The 24,024-nt window shown below is 41.5% G+C and overlaps 1 protein-coding gene across 1 annotated transcript; it reads right to left on the bottom strand.

The window, feature by feature from the left end:
- Window positions 1-5,346: 5,346 nt before the first annotated feature.
- Window positions 5,347-24,018, bottom strand: NUS1 (NUS1 dehydrodolichyl diphosphate synthase subunit; the record flags this gene model as incomplete). Its single annotated transcript, XM_042016264.1, has 5 exons — window positions 5,347-5,580; window positions 6,290-6,389; window positions 10,459-10,611; window positions 15,104-15,226; window positions 23,817-24,018. Coding segments are annotated over 5 exons (669 nt in total), but the record flags the coding sequence as incomplete, so codon positions are not given.
- Between the last annotated feature and the right edge of the window lie 6 nt (window positions 24,019-24,024).

The following is a 24,024-nucleotide window of genomic DNA, read 5'->3' as shown; positions in this document are numbered from 1 at the left end:
ATTGCCATTCTCTGGACACGCTCCAGCCCCTCAATGTCCTTCCTGTGGTGAGAGGTCCAGAACTGAACACAGGATCCAAGGTGCTGAGTACAGGGTGACAATCACTCCCCTGGTCTTGCTGGTCTGACTATTTTGATACAAGCTGGGAAGCCACTGGCCTTCTTGGCCACCTGTGCACACCACTGGCTCATGTTTAGCCGGCTGTCAACCAGCACCCCCACTACACAACAACATAGTATAGCTACCACCATGAACTGTATTACAAAACCATTTATGAGTCATATTTTGTTACATTAAACATTCCCCCAAAAGTGTAGTTTCTGTATGATCCATTAGGGTCTCCTACTATACGTCGGCTTTTTGGGGGGACAAGGTAGTATTTTTGCAGGCCAGAGAGATGTATAGAAAACTGAGAACTGACTGACTGCACACAGTTGGAGAAAATATGCTATATTAAAGCAGTAAGGCTTGTCAGGGAGATGAAAGAACCCTGGCTTGTGTGTACTCAGCCAGTTACACAGAACAGCAAAACCCTCCAGGCAAATAGTTTCATTAAATATTAATTTGTGAAGCACTTCAAAGTTTAGGCTGAGGCATGCTTCTGTATAATACATCATATTATTTATCATCTAAAAAAGTTGTTTTGGACGCAATTAGGGAATAATCCTACAGCTCTCAGCAGTGATTCAATGGAATTCAAGGAGGTCTCACATCATTTAACAAAGACAAACATACAGCAGAGGAAGGGCTTGCAAGTCTCTCTCCACTTCAGTTTGGCAGATCAGAGGAAAAAAAAGTTGTGGGCTTTAAAATGTGGCCTTTGATTGATTTGCTTGAACATTTCAAGCCTATCAAAGTAGCTTAGCTCATAGAAGACAGCTAGGAGTTGCTTACACTCATCCATGGTGTGCTGAAAAATGGACAAATGGTAACCTTCACAGCAACATTGGTTAGGTTTTGCATAGCATGTACAACTCAGCCTTATTCTCCCTTCCTCACCCTTGAGGTGAGGCTGCTGCTGCTGCATTAAGCGCTTGGGAGCAGCAAAGAGAACACCTTTCCAAAGCAGACGACTGAGGGGAGATGTGACCCCAGAGAAGATGACAGCATGGAAGAAGCCAGCACGAAGTAGAGCACCTGTCCCTGTGCCCCCACTGCTCCTCCTGCACAAGTCCAGCTGGCAAAACAGGACAAAGCCTACCTGCGAGACAGCTGGTACCTCGGGATCAGCAAACAAAGACTAAAACTGTCCACACCTACCCTCTGATTTTATAGGTATACCTATCTCTCACTGCCAGTGAATAAACAGGACTAATAGTGAAACATTATTTCAACAGTAAAGACAAAAAGATGCAAATTGTCTTAAACATATGGGACTATTTAGGGCAGTTAGGATTTCACATAAAAGCTGAATTCATGAAATACACAGGAAATCAAACTAGCAGGTTATATTTGCTTGTCATTTTTGTGAACTACTTTAGGAAGCACTTACAGACGTGCAAGTGTGTAAGAGTATATTTTCTTCTATAAGGAATGACCTTTACCTTCTATTTGCTTACCAGCCTTCAACTCAGTGCAGCATGCTATGCTGTACACTTGCTAATGCATGCTCATACAAGAAGTCCTAAAAAGCACTATAATTTCAAGAATTGCTTTGTAGGCCTATTTTCTGTAACAGCTGTATTATTGTCCATGTCCCCAAATTCCCTGCTGTAAAGCAACTATTTCAGAATCTCATCTAGCTCCTTTACTAGATCAACTACCAGGCACCACTGGAAGAGAAAAAAAAAGAGGAAATATATAGAAACTTGAATCATTTGTTAATGAATAGCAGTTACTGTGAATGGGAGCTCTCACACTGGTGCAATTGAAGACGAATTTTCTGCCATACGGAAAGTTCTAATATTCTTTGCTATTGAAATGGCAAATTAACTGCAGCAAGCCTCCATTGCTGACTACTGAAAACCAGCTGAGGTAGGAGAGCCCAGCAGCACCAGACCAAACACTGCTCTAGAACCAGCTCCAGCTGAGGTTGGAAGGCATCTCTGGAGGTGATCTAGTCCTACACTCATCCCCGTGCATACACACCGGTTTTGAAGGAGACTCCACAGGCTCTAGGGGCAACCTGCTCCACTGTCTGATCACCCTCATAGGAAAACCTTTTTCTGATGCTTCAACATTCTCCTGTACTTCAATTTATGCCCATTGCGTCTCAGTCTGCCACTAAGCACCAAGAAGAGCCTGGCTGGTTTTACTCCCCCTTCCATCATGTATTTGTGTGTTGGTAAGGTCCCTCCTCAGCCTCCTCCAGGCTGAGCAGTTCCAGCTCCCAACCTCTCCGTGTACAACAGATGCTTCACTTCCTAATCATCACAGCCTTTTGGTGGACTAGGTTCAAGTCCAGGTCTCTCTTGCACCAAGGAAGCCCAGCTCCAAATGCAGAACTGCAGATGTCTCACCAGATCTGAGAGGAAAGGATCACCTCTTCTGACATGCCAGCAACACTGTTCCTAACACAACCTGGGAGACTGTTGGCCTTTGTTGTAGGCTGGCTCAAGGTCAGCTTGGCACCATGATTCCCAGAGCATTTTCAAAACTCACCTGAACACAAGCATTCCCTTTCCTTCTCAGCATCCAGGCATCACCACAACACACCCTGACTTCCCCCTGCTCCACAGCAGGACTGGCAGGAGGCCCAGCACAGCTTGTGGCTCAGGACTGACTCAGCAGCAGGGAGAGGAAGCAAGCTTTTTAGTAGCCAGGAACAAGTTTAGCAAGTTCCCAGAACTATCAAAGAAATCCTTTTACAGTAAATGCTTTACTGTGGAAGTTTTCATAACAGCATCTAAGAAGTTGGAAGTGATAGATGAAAAATTTGCCCAGTTCTTACACTACGGAAAGCAATTAAAGAAGAGCACAAAAAATACAACATTTAAAGTTCTCTATTTCCCCAGAGTGGTGTAGCAACGTAAATCAGGCTACAATCGCCCCAGCCAAACCTCCAAAATACCGATGTATCACCATAGCCTGTAGAAAGATTATAGTTTTTTATTGATTTATTGTTTTACAGATTCAGCTTTCAATAATAAACTTCAATAAATCGATTCCCTAATCATAAAAACTCATTTTACACATTATGTACAGGTACCCAAACATGTCACAGCAATACCACAGACCTTCACACAGAACAAGCTGGGGAGAGGTGCTAAGGGCAAGGACGTACATTCAGAGATCAAGTCGTGGATATGCACAGTGCTTTTGGCACACCTCACTGAAGATTGCCCACACAGGGACAGTAAAATAATCCCAACTAAGTGATAACGTGGATTAGTTCAACTACATTAATTCCAAGAGGAACACTTAATTCACAATTAAACTAGCCAGCAGAAGAGATTTAAGTTGAATCAAATGCAGCTGAACTAATCATTTTAGTTTTATTAAGCAACCCCCTATAGACAAACCCTAGGCATTGAGATCTGTCTCCAATATTAAACACATCGTTTTAGCTGAGAGATGCAGAAGTTTGAGGACTGAGGGAACTCAGGTATGAGAAGTATTCTTTGGCAGTTTGATACAAATATAAAAAATACATTACTTTTGAGGGCTAAACTAAGCTTTTCCCATTACTGCCAGCACCAGAACTGCTTCAGTGACACAGTAACACTTACATATCATAACGTAAACACAACCTTGCATTTAATGAAACAAAATTCGTATTACAGATAAACATCAATACTCCAGATACCCTTCAACAGGCTACCCACTCCCCACAAAGAAGCTGAACTTAACACTCAGTGAGAAAACTTGCCCACGTCAACGACAGAGCCCAGGAAACATTGCACAACTGTTCACCTTCTCTGCAATACAGGACCTGGCACACACAAGAGGCCAGTCTACAAAGTGTACTCTGAGTATTCCAGCTCCTATGGAAAGCTATTTGATGTCAAAACCCTCAGTTAATTTATTGAATATCCCTTTCTCTTTTATGAGATAAAGTAGACCACAGGTCTCTTTCTGTAACTGCAATCTAACCTTAGTATGATGAAAAATTGCAGCTAAGAGTTTATGCAATCTGCTTTATAACATTACATCAAGCAACAACAAGTTAAAATACACCATTTCACAATGAGGCAGACATTCATTTAAAATCTGGCAATTCCCTTTTAAAAACAGTTGTTTTCCCTTCTAGTGACTATGATTTGGCTATCCCAAAGGAGATAAAGCCAGGCTCATTTTGGAGAGTGGGGGGGAAGGGGAAACAGGAAACACTTCCAGAATGAAGCATTCAACAGTTCTGCAGCCTGCAGGGCAGAAGGCTGCAGTATTAATGTTTGTCTCCAGTAATACAGATCTAAAGATATTGCTTTGTCCAAATGCAGCCATAAGCTTGCCATTTTAAACTGCTTCCAGCAATAGGAATGTAACTCAAACAGGGCATTCCACCATGAAGACCATTTAGCCAGTATCTCTACTTAGTTATCTCAGTGCTGAAATACTGTAGTACAGCTTCACTGCATCTTCCTTCTTGTCCACTTCAGACTCCCGTTCAAACTTCTAATGCTCAGTCCAGAACAAATACAAATAATAAAAGGCTTAAGCAGACTCCCTTGCTGGGCACACAAGTACAAGCAGCAAATGACACTTAGCCATGGAAGTTGGCCCAGCCCATTTTCAAATCTTTCAGCAAATGATGCCAGAGCCTTATTCTGCTTGTTTGCTTGAGTGAGCATGTTATGGGGAAAACAGGTATACAAACAATACATAGTACTGTTTATCCTTATTCCCAATGGAAAACTGACCTGATGCTGAGAGATGTTGCATTCACTCAGGACTGCAGGAATACTTTCATTCCACCACTTAAAAAAAAACCACTGGATAGAGCAACACGGACTGCCTAATCCACTTACCACAGAAGCTTCCATCCCTTTTTATGGAATCTTCTCAGTATTTCTAGAACGTGACAGAACGTGACACCTACAGCTGGCTTAGTCATCCCAGCCAAGCTGCAGTCTTTATTTTCAGTTAACAAAACCAACCTCTCTAGAATTCACATATTATATAGTAAATATATCTGAAGATAAACCATTAGCTCTGAAATGCCTGAGCATGAAGAATTAAGAAGAAACAAAGATGGGAGTTCCTTCTTGGTTTTAAGGATCTCCAGGGCATAGAAGTCCTATTTACATTGTCCTGTAGATTTCACAAGACTTAATTCTTGCACATCCATTTTGACACTTGAATGTCAAAGTGAGGCAATTCAGCTTTGTTTTTTAGTAACTGTCTGTCTTTTTCAAAGATCAATCTGTGAATTGTCCTCCCCACAGATTCTCAGGCATTCACACAGACTCTCTAGAAAGGTAAGACACTTTATTGAATTTTTTTGATAAATTAAGAAAGGACTATGAACCAGACTTATGGGTCACAGGTGCTTGTAAACAGACATCAATTCCTTCCCACAGAAAGCCTGACTCCATGCACTCAGCCCGAAGTCACTTTCCCCAGCGTTGCTCACAGGCTGCATAGTGATGGAGGGCAGAGAAAAAGTCTTCATAGCTGATGTTTAGGTGGGAAGGCAAAGAACTGAGAAAGCAATTTAGAAACATTAAAATAAGCTTTTATAAACATCACACTATTCATACAGCCACTCAGTAACATCACTAAAAGCAAGCTATTGTCTGAGTAACCCTGTGAAGTTGTTCTCAACATAGTTATTGTCACTCATCTATAGTAACTAAACCAGTCACCCTCTAAAACCAAAGCCTCCCATCAGAGCACACAGGGCCCTTCAAATCAGTGAAAAGCTGGAGCAGCACAGGTGTGCCTACACATTTCAAGGTGCTATAAATGCACTCAGATTTAAGAAGTTCAGCAAATCTGGTCAGTTCAGTTATTGCTAAAATTGAAAAGTAATCCATAGGTGTGATCTCCTTATATTATCCCATTTCCCTTGCATCCTAAATTTCCCTGTCAGAAATCTGAAAGCCACAGAAAATCAACACTGATGTAAGGAACACTGTCAAATGGGACTGGACCACAGACTAGGTGGTGACAGAAGTTGTTCCTTAAACCTGAGGCATGAAGCCTGCTGTTGCCTAGTCAAGGCTAAAAAACCAACAGTGAATGTTTTGACAGGTTTCATTTAATAATTTTAAATGCCCTCAAATCAATCTCCAGACACTTGTTCAGCTGGATCTCTTCTTTTGGGCAGTTCCATAAACTACGTCATAAAGACTCGTTTGGCTAGATATTATTATTCCAGTGTGTTTCACAACATTTATAAGCAACTCACATGATTTCTGTCAGTCTGATGTGCCACGGAAGGAATCCTAATGTGCTGTCCACAGGACCAAACTTCAAGACTAAATCAGGATCAGGAAATCCATTTGTACCTGTAATAACAAGTTACATTAGGTTTTATTAACTTCATCAGAGGATTTGTTTTAGTTCTAAACCCTAAGGCATCTGCTTTTTCACTAAATGCTTTTTTTTTTTTTATGAAGGTCCCAAGGACAAGTTAACAATTAAAAGCCCAAGAGGACAGACTGGTCTTGCAACACCTGAATGACCAACTCAGCAAAAGCAGTCACTGCAGGCCCAGCTGGAGTGTTATTTTTACATCAGGTAGTTTTCAAAGACTTTGGACAGAAGTTACAGGAACAGTTACATTGTTTTGAGTCACAGCAAACCTTAACAATGCTGTTTAATCTGACTTGTTCTAGTTTTGTCTTGGCAAACTCGATTTTAGTAGCACAGAACATGCTGTACCCTGACTCTACCTACTATAGTCCTTACTTAAACTATGTGGAGCTGCTGTCAAGTAGAGTAAAAGGACTATTAACACCAAAAAAAAAAGCTTAAGGAGGTTTCACTGAAGCACACCTTGGTATTACAGACCATCAAGAAAAAAAACACCCTGTTAGATGACTTGTCTCTTTCTCAGTATGGGACTAGACAAATTTTAGAACCAATTCACTATGAAATTTCAAGCAGACTGCTGCAGCTGACATCTTTCTGGTTAGAGGAAGAACAAGGCAGTATTTCTTTTTGTGTTACTACGTGGACAACCTGACCCATTGCAGGGCAGAGCTAGATAGTACTGATGAACTTCACTAATAAGAGTGCCTGCACTCTTACTACCGATACCTTTAAACCCCAGGCAGCCATTTATTTCATGACAGCATGCTATTCATCTTCAGAGGCTGAAGACAATTAGTGACCAAACGCCACTGCCTCTGTCTCCCTTCCATATACTTCCGCAATGCCTAAGCTACTCCAGGCTAAAATTGACAGACAGGAAATAGGCTTAGAATGAGCAGTCTGAGTCCAGCTTTCCCTGCTAATTCTAGCATGTTGATTAGAGCAACATGTGAAAACCAGCAGAGCACCCCAAGGGGACCCAAGAAACTAAACTGCTCCTCTTGCACCTACCTAGCTCATCTGAAAAGCATTCCAGCAGTCATAATTCTGTTTTGCTATAATGCTGCAATTAGTCATGATTATTGTAGGCTATTTCTTGTCACCCCTTCCATTACCCACTAATTCTTCAAGTTAAATGCAAGAATGCTTATACTGGGTAATGACTACCTTTAGCAGATAAAGTTTAATACAGCCTACTTGCTCCAAACTTCAGATGTTATTTCTCAATTCTTTCCTCATTTGCTTAAAAAAAAGCCACCACTAAAAAAACCAGTCAAGAGCCTTTTACAATTTTCAGATTAGTTGTAGAGGAACTTAACTTCAGGAATAACAGAAAAGGAAACTAAGGTCACATTTAGCTCCGCCCAGGTTTTGAAACTGAAGCTAGAGATTTTTCAAAAAGTTCATATCCTCCCTCCCCACTGAATCATCACAACAGTCATCCTTTTACCAGAGGTAAAGAAGCTATTTTCCCAAGCATGTGCATTTCTAAGGAAGGATGAAGTTTTTAGATAGGAGTATCTTGTGCCACAGTCCAAATCTTATCTCAAAGTCAAGAAAAAAATTGCAAAGCAAAAGCCACTTATGTGTTCAGAAGCTAGCATGCTAGTATGAAAGAGCTTTGCAGGGAAGCAGTGAATACTTAGAAGTGGGACTCTGGAGGAAGTGCAGCTTTACTCATAGGCTGATTCAATAGCTGAGTACTCCTCAGCTGGTACAGCAGCAGGATCTTCAACACTGCAATGGCTTTTCAAACAGGAAAAGACCTTCAGAGAGCCCAGTTAATGCTAACATTTCCTTCTGGTTCCTATCTGAATGAAAATGAAAATGCACACTGTAGTATTACTGTCAGAACAGCCTACTAAAAACCACAGTACTGTGCCTTCCACTCTGCATCCATTTCTCTACCTAAATGTATCAGCGCTACAGATAATTTACATGTGGAAGCTCCCTCAGAACTGCTAGAGTTACAGCAGCCAAGTTTAGCACACACAAGATAGAAGGATTTGGGAGCAGACTTTAAAAAACAAAAGAGGCCAAAAGACTTGCACACTCAAAGGATGGGAATCTGGCAACATCCCAACTAGGCAAGGAGTTCTGTGAGGGGAACATGAAGGAATTTTAGACCTGATAACTCTACCTTTCTCTTTTCCACATAGATTTTACAGGGCAACTTGAGTAGCCTTAATTGGTAGTCATGTTCTTTGCTGGAAGGCAGACAGACAGCAAGTAGAGACAATATTAAAATGCAGCTGGCACCTACTTTTCTGAAAACAAGCTGATTAGCTGAGGCATTGCTCAGAAGAAAGTACTCTTACACTGCAGAAAACTCAAGCTGTAAGAATTAAGTGCATGACTGAATTAAGAACAAGAAAAGCCACATGACAAGCTAGAACCATACCATTTTAGGACTAGGCTTCAATAACTGCACCCTAAACATGAACAAAAAGTTTAAAAACTACATTAACAGGTATTTAAATCAAAATGTGAAACCCCAGAGATTTACATAAGGCACTATGAATGCAAACCCTAAAAATAAAACTACTCAAGTATTGCTTTTCAGAACACACTCTCAAATCAGTAATGCACAGATGCTTACATTCAATACTGTTCCATTAAAAATGCACACAAACGAAATTTGCCTACAAGTAAAACAACATTTCAAAAGCTGCTGCTAAATAAGTCATGAAAGAATACTTCACCTCCAACAATGTCCTAAACATTAAATAAACAAATTAATAAGTAGGACTAGTTACAGATATTAGCCTTAGTTATTAGCCACATACATTAAGTGGCCTGTTTCAAAGTTCATAGTTTTGACAGATTAGATTTCTCTTCCTGTGCTCAGCTAGCATTTAATACTTCAAAAATAAATCTGCTAATTTTAAGACTGGACCTAATACCTTTAATATACCCAGACAGAAGATGCCCAACAAGTTTGAAAAGCTCCAGTTAAACATCACTGGCCAAAATACACACACGGGTAACAACTGTCACCGGTTCTCCATTAGTGACTGTTCTGAAGAAGTGATTGTTAATTTTCTTTAATTGCCTTTGGGGTATAACAGAATAGATGTCCTAAGTTCTTCTTCAGGTGCCTTATTAAATACACTTAATTCCACTACAGGAGGATGCTAACAGGGATGGAATTCAGTTAGAAGTGACCAAACTGCCATGGAAGTCCATTCACAGAACAATTCAGCTGACCACCCACACGAAAAAGAAGAAATCACTCTCTAAAGTCCAATTAATGGGAACCACAGTACAATAAAGTGCCTAAAGGCATCCAAGTTCAAGTGTGCAATCTGAAACCTGAACCCTGCCAAGCTAATTACAGATGCAATTAACATGCACAGATCACCTAGGCAAGCTGAGCAACTCATTATAGCTCCATAGTACCACTGGAAAAGTGGATACTAATTCTAAACTACTTCTCCCCGGTGTGATATTAGGGCAGTCCTGCCCTTTTCATAGCTATTTCATGGAGCCACACATCTCAGTGCAGAGTCAGTAATCTGTATGAATTAGTAATGATGATAACTAAGCTAGTGTGGGTTATACAGCAGCAAGAGAACAGCAAGTGCTCTATCATTTGCACTCAGGGTGGTAGTCAGGCAGCAGGAACAGCTTAAATCGCTGTAACCAGATCTGGAAAAGACTCTGCCCACCCACGTTTGCAGCCTGCAACTTGCGGGAAGTTAACCTAAGTTAGAATAGCCTAGTTTTAGGTGATCCCAACGGTACTTTTTTTAAAAAGCTCATTGCAGAACATAGCAGAGAGGCTGTAAACTCTGTAAAGCCAAAACTCTACAATTTAGCTTAATATTTATGCTAAAGAATTTTTTCTGCTTAAAGAAGCAGCTCAAAAGGCAATAAACCAGTAAGAAATTTTTAACAGAAGCCTAAAAGCAATAATCATAACTTACTTTGATAGACTAAGCATCGAGATGCATGCATTCCAAGCTACAAATATACTAGAAACTAAATTGTTATGAATTGAGTACTCTTTCCCCTCCTTCCCACAGACCATATTATACTTACTACTTAATAAGTTGTCTAACATATTCACATCCAGGTCTGAATGTGTTCTTTGCTGCTGTGCTACCAACTGACAGAAGTTCTGAGCAGCTTTGACTATGTCTGCTTTTCCATCTTCTGGAGACAGCACCTTCAATGTAGATTGGCAATTTAAAACTGAAAGTACAAAACATAGTTTAAAAGCAACAGAAACAGAAATTGTTTTGTATGTGCTTTAGACAGTCATAGATACAGTTGAAAGTAACTTGTAGTTTACTTCATATATTACAACTAGCCACAGATATACCTCATCTATCTCTTAGAGAAGTGGGTAAGAGTTTCCTGGATTTGCTGTATTACTAAAACACAAGCTTAAGACAACTACTCAGAGAAGCCTTGTGAGAAGGGGTTTAATTCAGTCTTGAAATGTAGTTTTCCAGGAAATTTGGATTGGTTCTTACACTGTCAGGCAAAGCACTGAGAGGAAAGGTGCTTGGATAGTAACTTAAGTGGTTCAGGGAAAGAAAAGAAAAAACCCCAACAAACTAATTTCTACCCTAGAAGAGGAAGGTGTTTTTAACAGCAACTGTGTACATTCAGGTGACACAATGATTAAGCTGTGCCAAGATCTCTTTCTCTGTGGGAGTGTAGTTGGCTTCAGACCCTCTGTAGCTTCGGCTCCAGAATCCCAGTGGTCGGCCACGAGTCTCACCAGGCACCTTCTGCCAGAGGCTCCAGGACAGACCATTGTTCCCGGCTGCAGAGTAGAGCACATTCTTCACCTCTGGTCCTGTCCTGACTGGGCCAAGGGCTACGGCGTGAGCAATTTCCTGTTTGATCTGGGCGAAGGCTGCTGCTGTTCAGGGCCCCAGTGGAAATCGTTCTTCTTGCAGGTAGCCAGGTAGAGAGGACTCACGATCTGGCTGTACTCGGGAATGTGCATTCTCTAGAAACCTATGGTGCCTAGGAAAGCTTGTGTTTCCTTCTTGTTGGTCGGTGGAGACATTGCTGTGATCTTATTGATGACCTCAGTGGGAATCTGACGTCATCCATCTTGCCACTTTACTCCCAGGAACTGGATCACTTGAGCAGGTCCCTTGGAGGCATGGCACCCCTGAGAGAATAGTCTGACAATGGGACTCATTTCAAGAGCAGGCTTATTAACACCTGGGCTAGAGAACATGGCATAGAGTGGGTGTACCACATCCCTTACTATGCACCAGCAGCTGGGAAGGTTGAGCAGTGTAATGGACTGCTTAAAACCACCTTGAAGGCACTGGGCGGGGGACTTTCAAAAACTGGGAGGTGCATTTAGCAAGAGCCACCTGGTTAGTTAACACTCGAGGCTCCACCAGCTGAGCAGGCCCTGCCCAATCTGAACCCCTACAAACAACAGATGGAGATAAGGTTCCAGTGGTGCACATGAGAGGTATGCTTGGAAAAACTGTTTGGATTAATTCTGCCTCGAGCAAAGACAAACCCATCCGTGGGGTCGTTTTTGCTCAGGGACCAGGTTGCACCTGGTGGGTGATGCAAAGGGATGGAGAGACCCGATGCTTACCTCAAGGGGACCTTGTTTTAGGGTGAACTACCCATGGCTCTGTATTTGTATCAGTATCAGCATGTATATTTGTATATAATTTGGGTGATGCATGTATTTATATGGTTAAAACGGTTAAGTTTCATGTAACATGTTAGTATGGGAAAAATTCGGGGTGGATAATGTTGGGGTTTTAGGAGTTCTCCTGGGGTTTTTTTTCTGTTAAAGGAATTTTCCCCACACATGTTGCCAGGGGGACAAATTACTGGGTGCTTAAGGAAAACAAAGGACCTGGCCACAGGTGGAGGGGTGCATCTCTTTCACCTAGGTTTGTGGGCAGTCGGTCCCAGCGTTTGGACAGAGAGGGAGGCTGCTTCTTTGGCTGCCTTCCTTCTACCAGAGAAACCCCAGGGGTTCCCAAGCCCACCCTCCCTGCCCCGCTGGGAGCCGGCCTGCAGCAGCCCTGCCCCCGCTGTTGCTCTGAGCCTTCACTACTCTGTGGCCCTGCTTGACCTGCCCGCCCAGACCTCCGGGGGGTTTTCCACCGCTGCTCTGCAGTTTGGATACATCGCGTCTGCCACCTGGGATTTGTGCTTGTCCCTGCCGTTCCAGCCTGCTGTTCCAGTCTGCTGTTCCCGAGGGTCCGGCCGGACACCGGGATCGGCTGCCCACGGGTTTGTGAAGTTTTTTGTTCCATCCCTCCCGGGATCCCAGGGCACCAGTGCCGCGTGCTCCCCGAGCTCGCTCCGGAGCGCCCCCTGCAGCCGCGGGGGAACCATCGCACCTGCCCTGCTCACCGGGAGCTGCCAGCGCCCCTGCCGGCTGCGAGCGGAACTGCACCCGAGGGGAAAGGGCCCGACAGCCGAGAAGGCTGGCACTGGGTTTGTGATTGTTTGCTGTTACTGCCATGGTTATTGCTGTTTGTTTGACTGGTTATACACATATAGATATATAATAGTAAAGAACTGTTATTCCTGTTTCCTACATCTTTGCCTAAAAGCCCCTTGATTTCAAAATTATAATAACTCGGAGGGAAAGGGGTTGCACCTGCCATTCCAAGGGAGACTCCTGCCTTCCTTAGCAGACACCTGTCTTTCAAACCAAGACAGTGTTTTTAACAGCGACTGTGTACATTCAGGTGACACAATGATTAAGTGGGGGGCCTCCCTCAATCTCATCACAGCATCTTGATGCAAGAGTTACAATAAGGATCTAAGATTGCTACATTGAAGCTAGGAACAACAGTCCAGAATTCACCTATTCATCTGTAATTATGTCTGTGAATTAAGAGGACATTTCACAACAATAATTATCTTAATGTCTACACTGTTGAGACGCAAGAGTCTTCTGACACTATATGACTTGCATCATTGTCAGTTCTGGTAAGGTACCTCAGAAGTAAACTTGCCAAAGAAGCTGAAGGCCACAGATGGTGCACTATAGCTGGCTTGAAGTTAAGTGGGTTAAATACCAAAGTGTCAACACTTTAGACTGATACCAAACTTATGACAGCTATAACCAGATACTTAAAAATAACATTTCTTTAAACTGCAGAACCTGACTGCAAAGGACCACACAGCACAGTCAAGATTCCTAAGAACACCTAAAAACCCCTCAGTTCATCTATCCAAAGCCACCATGATGAAAATAATTGTTCCTTGATATTGCTTGATTTGCAAATTTGCATCAAACCCATGTTGAATATTTAACAGTATCTCTAAATGGAATACACGTAATTTTGTTTTTCAGAAGAAGTGAAAAATTGCAGGTAATAGTAAACTGCATAGATGTCAGTCTGTTGAGTTGAAAATATGAAGCATCTGATCTGACTGTGAAGCAAAATTCTTCTAATTGAAGAATGAAAAATTTAAAAAGAGAACAGAAAACACCTCTGCTTTTCAGTGTCCAGCACAAAAGGTTCCTGAGATTTAAACACACTCTTTCCATCGGCAAGTCTGAGAAGTCTTTCAGTAGTTTGTTTGGTGTGAACGTAAATATCCCAACTTAGGTAAGTGTAGCTAAGTATGCTGGAGTTTAAGCCATTAATAGCCTGTCTATCCCATTTTCTGCTGGTTATTTCAACCTTCACAGGAAGAAAAAGAAATAGCATGAAACCTAGGTTCTTCTACATAAATGCTAGCATCGTAGGCTAAGTTGTTCATAAGGCAAGTTCATGCTACAACAATTAAGTTTATACCAGAAAACTGGCACAAAGGAGTTTGGTATCCTGTCAGCTCTCGTAGGGGGAGCAAAACCTGCAAGCAGCATTTTAAATGCAGCTAAATGTACTACAGCTTGTGCAGTCTTTCTGTAAGTCTTTGAACTATCCTGGTCTTAAAACCTAATGGTTGTTTAGGTATTATGAGACCTATTTAAATATCATGAGTTCTAGTTAGGAGAGCTGTATCAGCCCATCCCTTTAAGACAAAGGCCTGATTTAAGTACATGCCAGTGATTTACTTTATTTTGAACACAATTCTAGCATTTGTCTTAGGCAGCAGAAGAGTAAATAAGTACTTATAGCAGATACTACTGTATAAGGAACATCAACCTTGAAACATACTCCTGCTTTCCACACCTATATACATGCAAAAGCTATCACTGCCAAACTTTTTTTTTTTTTTTTAACTTGTGCCCTTTACCTTCCTGATGACACTATACCTTGCTATGACAACCAGCAGTCTTGCTCTTTCCCCTCTTCCTTCCCACTTTGAGGTGTATGTTTGGAAAAATGGACACACACACATTGTTAACTTGACATCAGTCCCCTTACACTTTAGCGCTTTTTCAACTCTCAGCAAAAGAATTAATTTCATTGAAACAGTGGGGAGTTGAGGTACACTGATGCATTGAAAGGGTCATGTCACAACAGTCGGTCTGAAGGAAAGATCAGGCCATCCAGTAATGATTACTACAGCAAGGAGAGAGCAATGTTTTCCTGTTAGTTTAGAACAAATAAGCACAGTGGAAGTTTAATACTAGCCCAGGAAGGTTGCATGTTTTCTGATAATAATTTCTTAATGAAGAAAAAGGTCACTGTACATAGGAATATGTTTAAGTAAAAGCAGAGTTATGATTGATATACAGCTATTTAGAGGCATACCAAGCCCCTCTTGTAGTTCATCTTACCTTGACCAGTTTTGTCTTGATTTGCAAATTTCACGGTGTACTTGGAGACATCTAGTCCCAAGAGTTCTTGCTGCTGTTTTAAAATTTCATCCATCAATCTTGAATTATTCCTCTTGAAAATACCTTTAAAAAAAAAGTTGCATGTCAGCCAACTCCTAACTGACACTAAGCAGGAAGAAAAAATTAGTCAGTGCCAATTTCAGACTGGAATTCACAAGTTCGGGTAAGAATTCAAAGCAAGTGCTACTGCACATGACTAATCTGAGTGACCTTGGGAAATCAACTCATGTGCTTTTGTTCTCCTTACACCCAGCCTGACTTAAGTAGCAAGTTGCAATTGCGTAAGGGATAGCTTAAGACTTACTTCATTGTCCTTAGTATGCTAGAAATAGAGAAAGCAATAATCAGCACAGAATGACCAAGTCAGATTAACACCAAATTTCTTTAATGCCCATGTTGCTTAAGTCTGCTACATCAGTAAGGCTGCAGGCTAACAAAGCAAGTCACCACTAAATCAGCATTTCAGGTCTCAGTAACTGTCCACTCTTATGCCATCCAATAACATGGATTTCCCAATGAGAGAATTTCACAAGCTGTATATTCCAAGGAGTTCATGCAGTCCCTAAGGCCTTTTTACACTTAAATATTTAAGGCAGACACATTTTGAATGCAGGAAATTACAAAAGCTTGCTTCAAACATACTTGGGTTCCTTTACTAAAATAAATTGTAGCTTTTGAGAAACATAACTCAATTATTTCAAATTAAAAGCCACAGTAAAAACTAAATGTTATAGTTTAAGTATTTACAATCCAAAAGCACGGCTAGGCATATTCAATCAGGAACTGGATAATGCTTTTATCACGTGGTGTTCAGAGGTTTTTACTCATCTTCATTCAGAAACCTTATGTCAAACACTTTTGTTGACCAGTCTAAAAAGGCCCATGCACTACTCTTACAAGACAATGTAAGATATGCAATCTTATGATCAGTCTTAAGATTCAGCACCACAACCTAATTGTAGGATCTGGAACTGCTACAACAGTTCCCACATTGGCCAAACAGTGTATAAGCACCAGATTAAGACCATAATACACTAGGAGTTAGTTTGCAATATGAAGTGATACAGTGCATTTATTTAATATGCTAGCCTTTAGGCCTAATGAATTAGTATTTTTCTACAGGCTTCATCGGATGTTTTAATACGTGGCAAAGTATCTATTTTTCCTCTCATCCTGGATACTTCTGGTACAAAAAACCCCCTATTTCATTACAGAAGTGTTAGTGATGTTTGTAACTGATTTCACATGTTTACAGAAAAGCAAGTTGTGGTAAGGCACAAACCTCTACAGAAAAAAAAGCATGTTAGAATACTTTCACTAAGTTTAAACTAAAGTTAAATTGTTGCTCTTCGTGCTCCCGCTTTCTAGTGTATACTTACACACAACAGAAATTGAGAATGCTGCTTTAAATAATACTGTTTGACACAACTCTGCTTGGCTTGGTCTGTTTCATGCTGGGGTTAGCACAGATTGTCTTCCTGACACCCAAGGTCAGCAGTGCAGCCACTGTGATCGCTAATCCTGCACCATCTTCAAGGAAGATCTGTACAGGGCTGCATGTGCCTCACCTCTAAGAGTCACCTGACTTCCATACACTTTTAAAGAAATAAAAGTATGTTCAATATCCAGACAAACATGTGACATAATTAGAAAAGGCTCCCAATCTGGGAAATCAGCTGCTGCTCTTTGTCCCCTTCCCCACTCAACATTAATGATATCAAATCCTTTCTCACAAGAAGTTTTTGCCTTGTCCTGCCAAAGACTGGAAGAACTCATTTAAGACTCCACACCCCAGCCCTAAAGTAAATTAGGACATTGAGGACAACAGGTAGAAGAACTGACCAAGGTGTTCGCTTCTCAGTAAAAAGAGACATCAGATAATGGACTTGGTCCAGCTCCAAAATGAAGGCCCTTAACACACTCAACAGGTACAGAAGACTTGCTAAATAAATGTGTTCTTAAGATTTATCTGAGTATCACTCTTCTATTCTGCTCATTTATCTCACCCACCCCCTCAGTTGTTCAAACCTGGTGACTGCATGACTCCTGGAATAGTGGTTTAACAAACAGGAAGCAACTGTAGTTGTACCATGTAGTTGCAGTATGCCTTCCTTAGAAAGGCCTCCACACCTAAATTCCCATTGATCCATCAACCTTGACATGTACGCAGTTTTCCTGAAGAGAAGATCCTGAAGCACAGCAGAAGGTAGTAAAAATTCAAACTAAACCAGATTTTAATTAAAAACCAAGAGCATTTGGGAATATTCCTTCAACATTTTGTCTCTCAGTCAGTGCACAAGAGACTTATGAATGCACATCACTGCAAACACAGTCCTGCCAAATGCAATGTTCATAGGCCAAATTCACATTTGACTTCAAGAATTTTACACGGTTGTGACTCAGCTATATGCTCCTTTCCCTTACAGTATCTCAAAACCCCATTTATCTACAGGGCTCATTTTTTTTTAAACTTTGGAAATGTACACAAGTTAGTTCTGGGAGATGCTGTTGCTTAATTTAAACATGACAAATATAGCAAACAAGTGCATGAGTAGACCAACTCAGTAACAGAATTATAGTGTTCCTAGGCAGTGAAATTTAACTCTTGATTTACTGCTACCCTCCAATTTTGTTCACAGTCCTCCACACAAGCTGAAAGCAAGTCCATAATATGATTTTAACATTACAAAAAAATAATGTTTGACAAAGGGCTACTAAATTTTAGCAATACAACAGCCGTTTGCTGTTATATGAAAAAAAAATTTGGCACTACTCCTGTTTCTAAGATGGAACACAAACATGAAATTGTTACTATTATTTCTCACCACAAGATTTTCTGGTTTTGAAAAGCAGAGACATTGGTTCAGTCAGAACTCTGGAACCTTTACAAATGTGTAAGTTCCTGCAAATGAAGTGTTCTAAGAATTACATGTATTTAAGCACTAAAATTCCCAAAGCAAAACAGTATAAAACTCCTGGCCTTGGTTTGTTTAACTACTGAGAACTTGTGAGCTGTTTTCAGGGATAATACTTGTTTTTACAACACAAGCTGCAAACATGCTGTTGGTCATTTGTTTCTGTTAGAGCTGAGGCAAACCAGAAGCATTTTAGCTTCCCACAGTAGTCCTCCATTACACAGGTCCTTTCCAGGGCACACACCTTTTGCTCAGATTTACAGCAGGTACAAGCCATGCCCCTTCGCTTGCAACCGTGGTGTTGCAACATTTTAGGGTTAGATACTGACAAATGAAGTTTGTAATTAAGAGGCTGCAAGTTCAGCAGGTGTAAAAGTAACAAGAATTGTGAAAAGGAAGTAAAAAACTGGCACAGAGAAACACCAGGTGAGGTCAACCATTTGTTCGTCTGACTAGACCACCACAGTCACCAACTGTTAATGCCTTGATGGCATCTCAAAGTTCAACACTCTCAACTGCCCTGCTTTTTAAAGCAGCAGCAACTGGTAAAGCACAGAAAAAAAGTTAGCTCTTCCTTGCAAGGGAACACCTTGCCAAAGTGGAGCCTAGTAAAGAACATATCTCCACAACATTTCAGTTATTTGCTTTCTCAACTCCTTTACACTGCTGACAAGGAAAGAGTTATCAAGAGTTATAATTGTTATCAGGTAATAATCTGTTTAAAGCATTAAAGTATTAACATTTTGAGAAATATCAAATTGTAAGCCACTTCAAAGAATGCATATGAAAGAAATTGTTTTAATACTTGAACAACTTTTGCCTACATCCTGTTGGATCATGCTGGTTGAAAACGGAGGAAAGCATGGCCATTACACCGGACCTCACAGGATAAGGAATGCTAGAAAAAAATATCTTGTTTATTCCAAGAGTCTAGGAAAAAAATTAATTCAAGTTTGAATGTAGCTGAAGTCACTTAAATTTCAGTCAGATAAAGGTCACTTAAGATAGTGCCAACCAAACAAAGAACTTGAGTTAGAACTTAGAACTTCAAAGGTGACCATTCCTCACTCATTTCTTCTTGGAGGAATATTCTGCACTAAGAGAATAGGAGCTTATCAGCAATTTAGATAAAAGATACGTCTTCCATACTTCCCATTCCTTTAAGGAGATTACCTTCTACAGATTAGTGTTATCCCTTTTAATAAATGTGGTCTGAGAACTCCTCTCAACTTGACACCAAAATGCAATTGTTGAATGTGAAATTTCACCTGGGTGAAGGTCCACAGCAGGTGCCATGTGATACTGGTATCTCACAAGTGTTCCACTGACATAGAACTGCAACATATTTATCTTGCTCAGTGAAATGAACACGCTGCACACTCAGAAAATTTTATGGATTGATCAAATCAGTTAAACTACCAAACAATCTAGAAGAGACTATAAGCCTGTGTTTGGGGCTAATGAAATAATTTCTTTTGCATACTGGAGTACTCTATCCTTTCAAAGAATTTCTAAGACAAAACTGGCCAGAAGCAAAGCAGTTCACTGGAAAGCTAAACCCAGGATGAATAAACTCAAGTTTTCAATATAGTCACACTACGGGCTTTAAGAAACCTTCAACCTGAACCGTCTACCTAGAAGTCCAAAGTACCCAAATGCCAAGATTCAGCAAACTCCCAAAAAAGCACTCTAGATTTGTCCTAAACTATATCAGGAAAGCTTCACTTATGGACAGAAGTAACACTCAAGCAAGCTCTCCCAAATGGCAAAACAATTACCAAAAGAAAGTTAAAGTATATATCACCAGTCAAAAGCTTCCGCTCCCCAGAAGATATTGTAAATGCTATTATATTATTGCATTACCAATGCTTTCTGACTGCAACAAGGCTGCAGTATTTCCTCAGAGATAAGGTCTTGACCAGCATGGCTGGATTTCTACCAAGTAATAGGACTGGCAATACAGAAGGCAACAGAAATAAATTCTTGATAAAAAGCCCGAAATTTTAGTTTGCATTATTTAACCCAGGTTTGCACAGTAGCATTAAGTTTATTATGACTTTATCATGCTGCACATCAATGAAAATTGGGAGAAAGGGCTTCCACACACCAGGGGCAGTAAAGCCAGGCCACCTTGGGCCTCCAAACATGCTGAGGCAACAGAGAATGTCTCAGTTCTGAGCCCTGTGCAACTCCAGACAGGTTGCCTTTAAAGTTATTGGTGCAGCTGCTGTAACAAAACAGTGTCAGCTGGAACACACCTACTTACTCTGACTCTGAAGAACACCTACCTGTTCTGACCCTACATGAAATACCTTCTATTTAGCAGTTTTGTAAAAAATAGTCATGCACTCCTATAAACAAATAAACAGCTTATCTAGCACATCTTTAAAGAACTTCATGCTTCCCTTTCCTCCTACAGAAGGGGCAATTAAGGACATATTTTGAATTTAATCCTTCTGCAGGAAACTGACCCACTGTTTCTTGCAGAGAAGGCAACCATGGAAGACCACACTTGTAAACAAGGTTTCCTGTTGCAAACAAAAGAATCTCAGTACTACAGATATGTAGTGAAGGAAAAGAAACAAATTAACATATACCTCACCACATTTAACACTGATCCAGAGCACTCATAATTGGTTTTCCTTCTCCACACAGCCAGCACCAGTGGGAACTTTGACAAATCAAGTGTTGGTACAATTGTACGAACACAGAACCTTACAGAAGCAGCTCAGCAGTCCAAAAGCACCACTCACCATCTGAGAAGATGAAAACAAGTGCACACTGTAATTAAGGGTCACGCTCTGCTACTGATAACAACAAGCTGTACCTGACTTTATTCACCTTCACTATTATCAGTGTTAGTGCTGAAGGTTCCAGACTCCATCACCACTGAGCACCAGATTTAGCAACAGCTGCAACATCCTACTTAATGACAAGTCTATCTGGAAATGGAAATATCCTCAATCAAGGCACCCCAAGGAGCTTAGCACCAAAAGGAAGGCAGCATATGTGCTATTACCAGCAGTAAGCATACACTAGAGCTGTATGAATGACTACTTGCTTGCTCTCTGAAGCTGAAGTCAGTTTTAAAAGCTCAGCTGTGCACAAAGCAGTTGTAGCTGCTATCCTGGACAATCCACTGAACACCTGTGAAGAACATGATGTGTAATGGCAGGCTGTTCTCATCAACCCTGAAAGTTTGGCAAAAGCCACAGATTTAAAACATTTTAGTTGCTCTGCCTTCTTCAATTTTGCTCCAACAAATTGGAAATCAAGCTAGCAAATAAACTAACATATTCTGGTATCAGAGGACCAATAGGAGAACTACTGAAAAGTATGTTTTGAAATCATGAGATAATAGCTGTATTTCCAGATCTCAGAGGTAACAGCAAAACCTTTTAACATGTAACTTTAGAATGAAAAATTAAAATCCACATTCATCACACAACCTGCACTCAGTACAACAAAAACAACCAAACTAAAGAAAAAAATTCCCAACACCGAAACAAAAAATAATATCATCCCAACACAGAACAGAAGTGAGCAATTTACACATGTAACTTTAGAATGAATGAAACAATACATGGAAACAGCAGCAAATAACCCAAGATTTTTTTTCTGACCTGCTAGCAACAACAATTGTTCTGCAAGGTAATTTCAGCTCTTCAGGGGACAAAGCCTTATAATTTCTGGTCATCTTATTTACAGTCTTGTAATAGTCAGTCTTAAATCTGAATGAATTTCAACACGTGCTGGAGAAGCAGTAGTAGCTTCTCAAAAAATAACATTTCAGACATCGCTACAGCTCTGGCTCCTTCCTGTGAGACAGGAGCTCAGCAACATTGGAGCTCAGCATTGGCTGGTGCCTTCTCCCTCCTCAGTGCTGCACAGGGAACAAGATGAAAAACCAAGACGACCAAGAAACATGATTCTCAGCTTGATGTGTACCTCAGTTCAGTTGTCATATGTGTAATTTGTGGAGCACAGTGCTGGAATCTAAAAAGGAACTAAGCACATATGTAACACACTAGGCAATCCTGCCCATAGCTTATTTAAGGTTTGACACAAGTTAAAGATCCTGTACAATAAAAATGTCTCTCCAAGCTATGAGGGAAACTCTCTCTCTTCCTTGGTACTAGTGTTTGCTCTGCAGCATTTCACCTGGTTGAATGCTTTCCAAGTTGGGAGTAAAAACTGTCAACATACAAACAACTTTTCAGAAGGTGCTGCTCTCTGTGTGCTTGAGATGTTATGCAAATACTTCATATCATTCTTTGACTTCCAAATGAGGAAGTGTTCTCCCTCTGAAATACAACATAATCAAGTTCCACAACAGCCCTGTACAGATGGCCAGTTTAAACTTCTAAGTGGCTGGTATTAAGCCCAGTTTCTTATGATGATCTTAGAGAATCTAGTGAAAGTGAAGTCTTTTGAGTCTTTTATCACATACGAAGGATCAACCATGAAACAGAACTATAAATAGCAATGGTTTAAAACAAAGCAAACAATTTTTAAAAATCACCAATGCCTATGCTCAAGGAAAGGCCTGCATACCTCATATGCCTTTGCACACTTGATGACAAAAGACTTCACCTACTTATGTGGGATGCACTGCTGAACATTTCCTGAAAGAGCACTAAAAGACAACTGTACCTCTAACCTGGCATAAGTTTACAGAGTTCACCTAACTTGCATGACACCTCTAAACAGCCATTGGAAGTGGCTCAAAACAAGTTAAATCATGGTGTCCAACAGTCTCACCCCTGACAGATCTCAAGAGCACAGGGATCTTCAGCATGAAGTTTTTTTCCTCTGCAGAAGACAGAAACAGGATACAGTCCACCTCATGTATTGTTAGCCCTTCTGAGTTGACAGCTTGTCCAATACAAGTTAGAGATCACCTCTCAATAGCTGGACAGAAAGCTTCACCTAAGAATATCTTGAATATGCTAGTTTTAGCTCCCCACTAGGAAGGGAGAGGTATGAGGAAGACAGACTTGTTCCATGATTTCCTCACAGTATGTGAAATCCAAACTCTGAGCTTATCCTTATGATAATAGGTGACGTGGAATCAACATATCTGCAAGAGCCAGAGTCCAATGGTCTTACACCTGAGACCTAGTAATAAATAAAATCACACAGCAGATATGAAAAAACAGAGCTTTCAGAAGCACAGGCTCAGAGTTAACTCAAATGCCAAGCAGCACCAAATGCAGACCACATAATTTAATTTTACAATACAGACAGCACACAGGACATACATGCTTACGTTTAACTACTTGTCCATCCTGTTTCTTCACATAAGAGTACTTGAAAAGAGATGGCTACTTTCATTCATCCACTTCTCGAGGTTCAGACCTAGCTCATAAACAGCACTCATAAGAGCAGGTAGCCTAGCGCTCTTCCCTACTAACAGTCCGTGCCCTGCACTTTCAGATGCCAGCAGTTCCTGTCAGCCCAGGGCTGAGGACAAGGCTCTAGAAAACAGGCAGGACCGCGTCTGCCCGACACAGGAGCTAGGCCAGAAGAGCACTGGGGCCATTCCCCAGGCTTCCCGGGGCCAGCTCTGCAGCGGCCAAACAGCTGCAGGGGATGGGAAAGGAGCTGCCAGCAGAGAGGCTGGCACCGGACTCGGGAAGACCCCAGGACAGGGCGGCCCCCCGGCTCCACGCCAGGAGGCGCTCCCAGGGCGGGCACCGCCCGGGGCCGGGACTTGGGGCACGCCGGCCACTGCTCACCGTTATGGTCGTAGACGCTGACGTAGGAGATGCCCACGGCCATGCACCACACGACCAGGCTGGCCATGTCCGCGTAGCTCGGCTCCTCCTCGGTCACCACCAGCCCCACGTGCACCGGCAGCTTCCGCAGGGCGCGCCCGTCCGCGCGCCACCGCTGCCGTCCGCGCGCCGCCCCGCCGTGAGCGGGTCCCCGCAGCCGCCAGGCCGC

This window comes from Corvus kubaryi, unplaced genomic scaffold, assembly GCF_017639235.1.
Source record: "Corvus kubaryi isolate FWS band 111438036 unplaced genomic scaffold, C.kubaryi_AGA036_p1.0 split3-73, whole genome shotgun sequence".
Lineage (NCBI taxonomy): Eukaryota > Metazoa > Chordata > Aves > Passeriformes > Corvidae > Corvus > Corvus kubaryi.
Note: the sequence above shows the minus strand (reverse complement) of the source record. Positions and strands in the feature narration are given on the sequence as shown.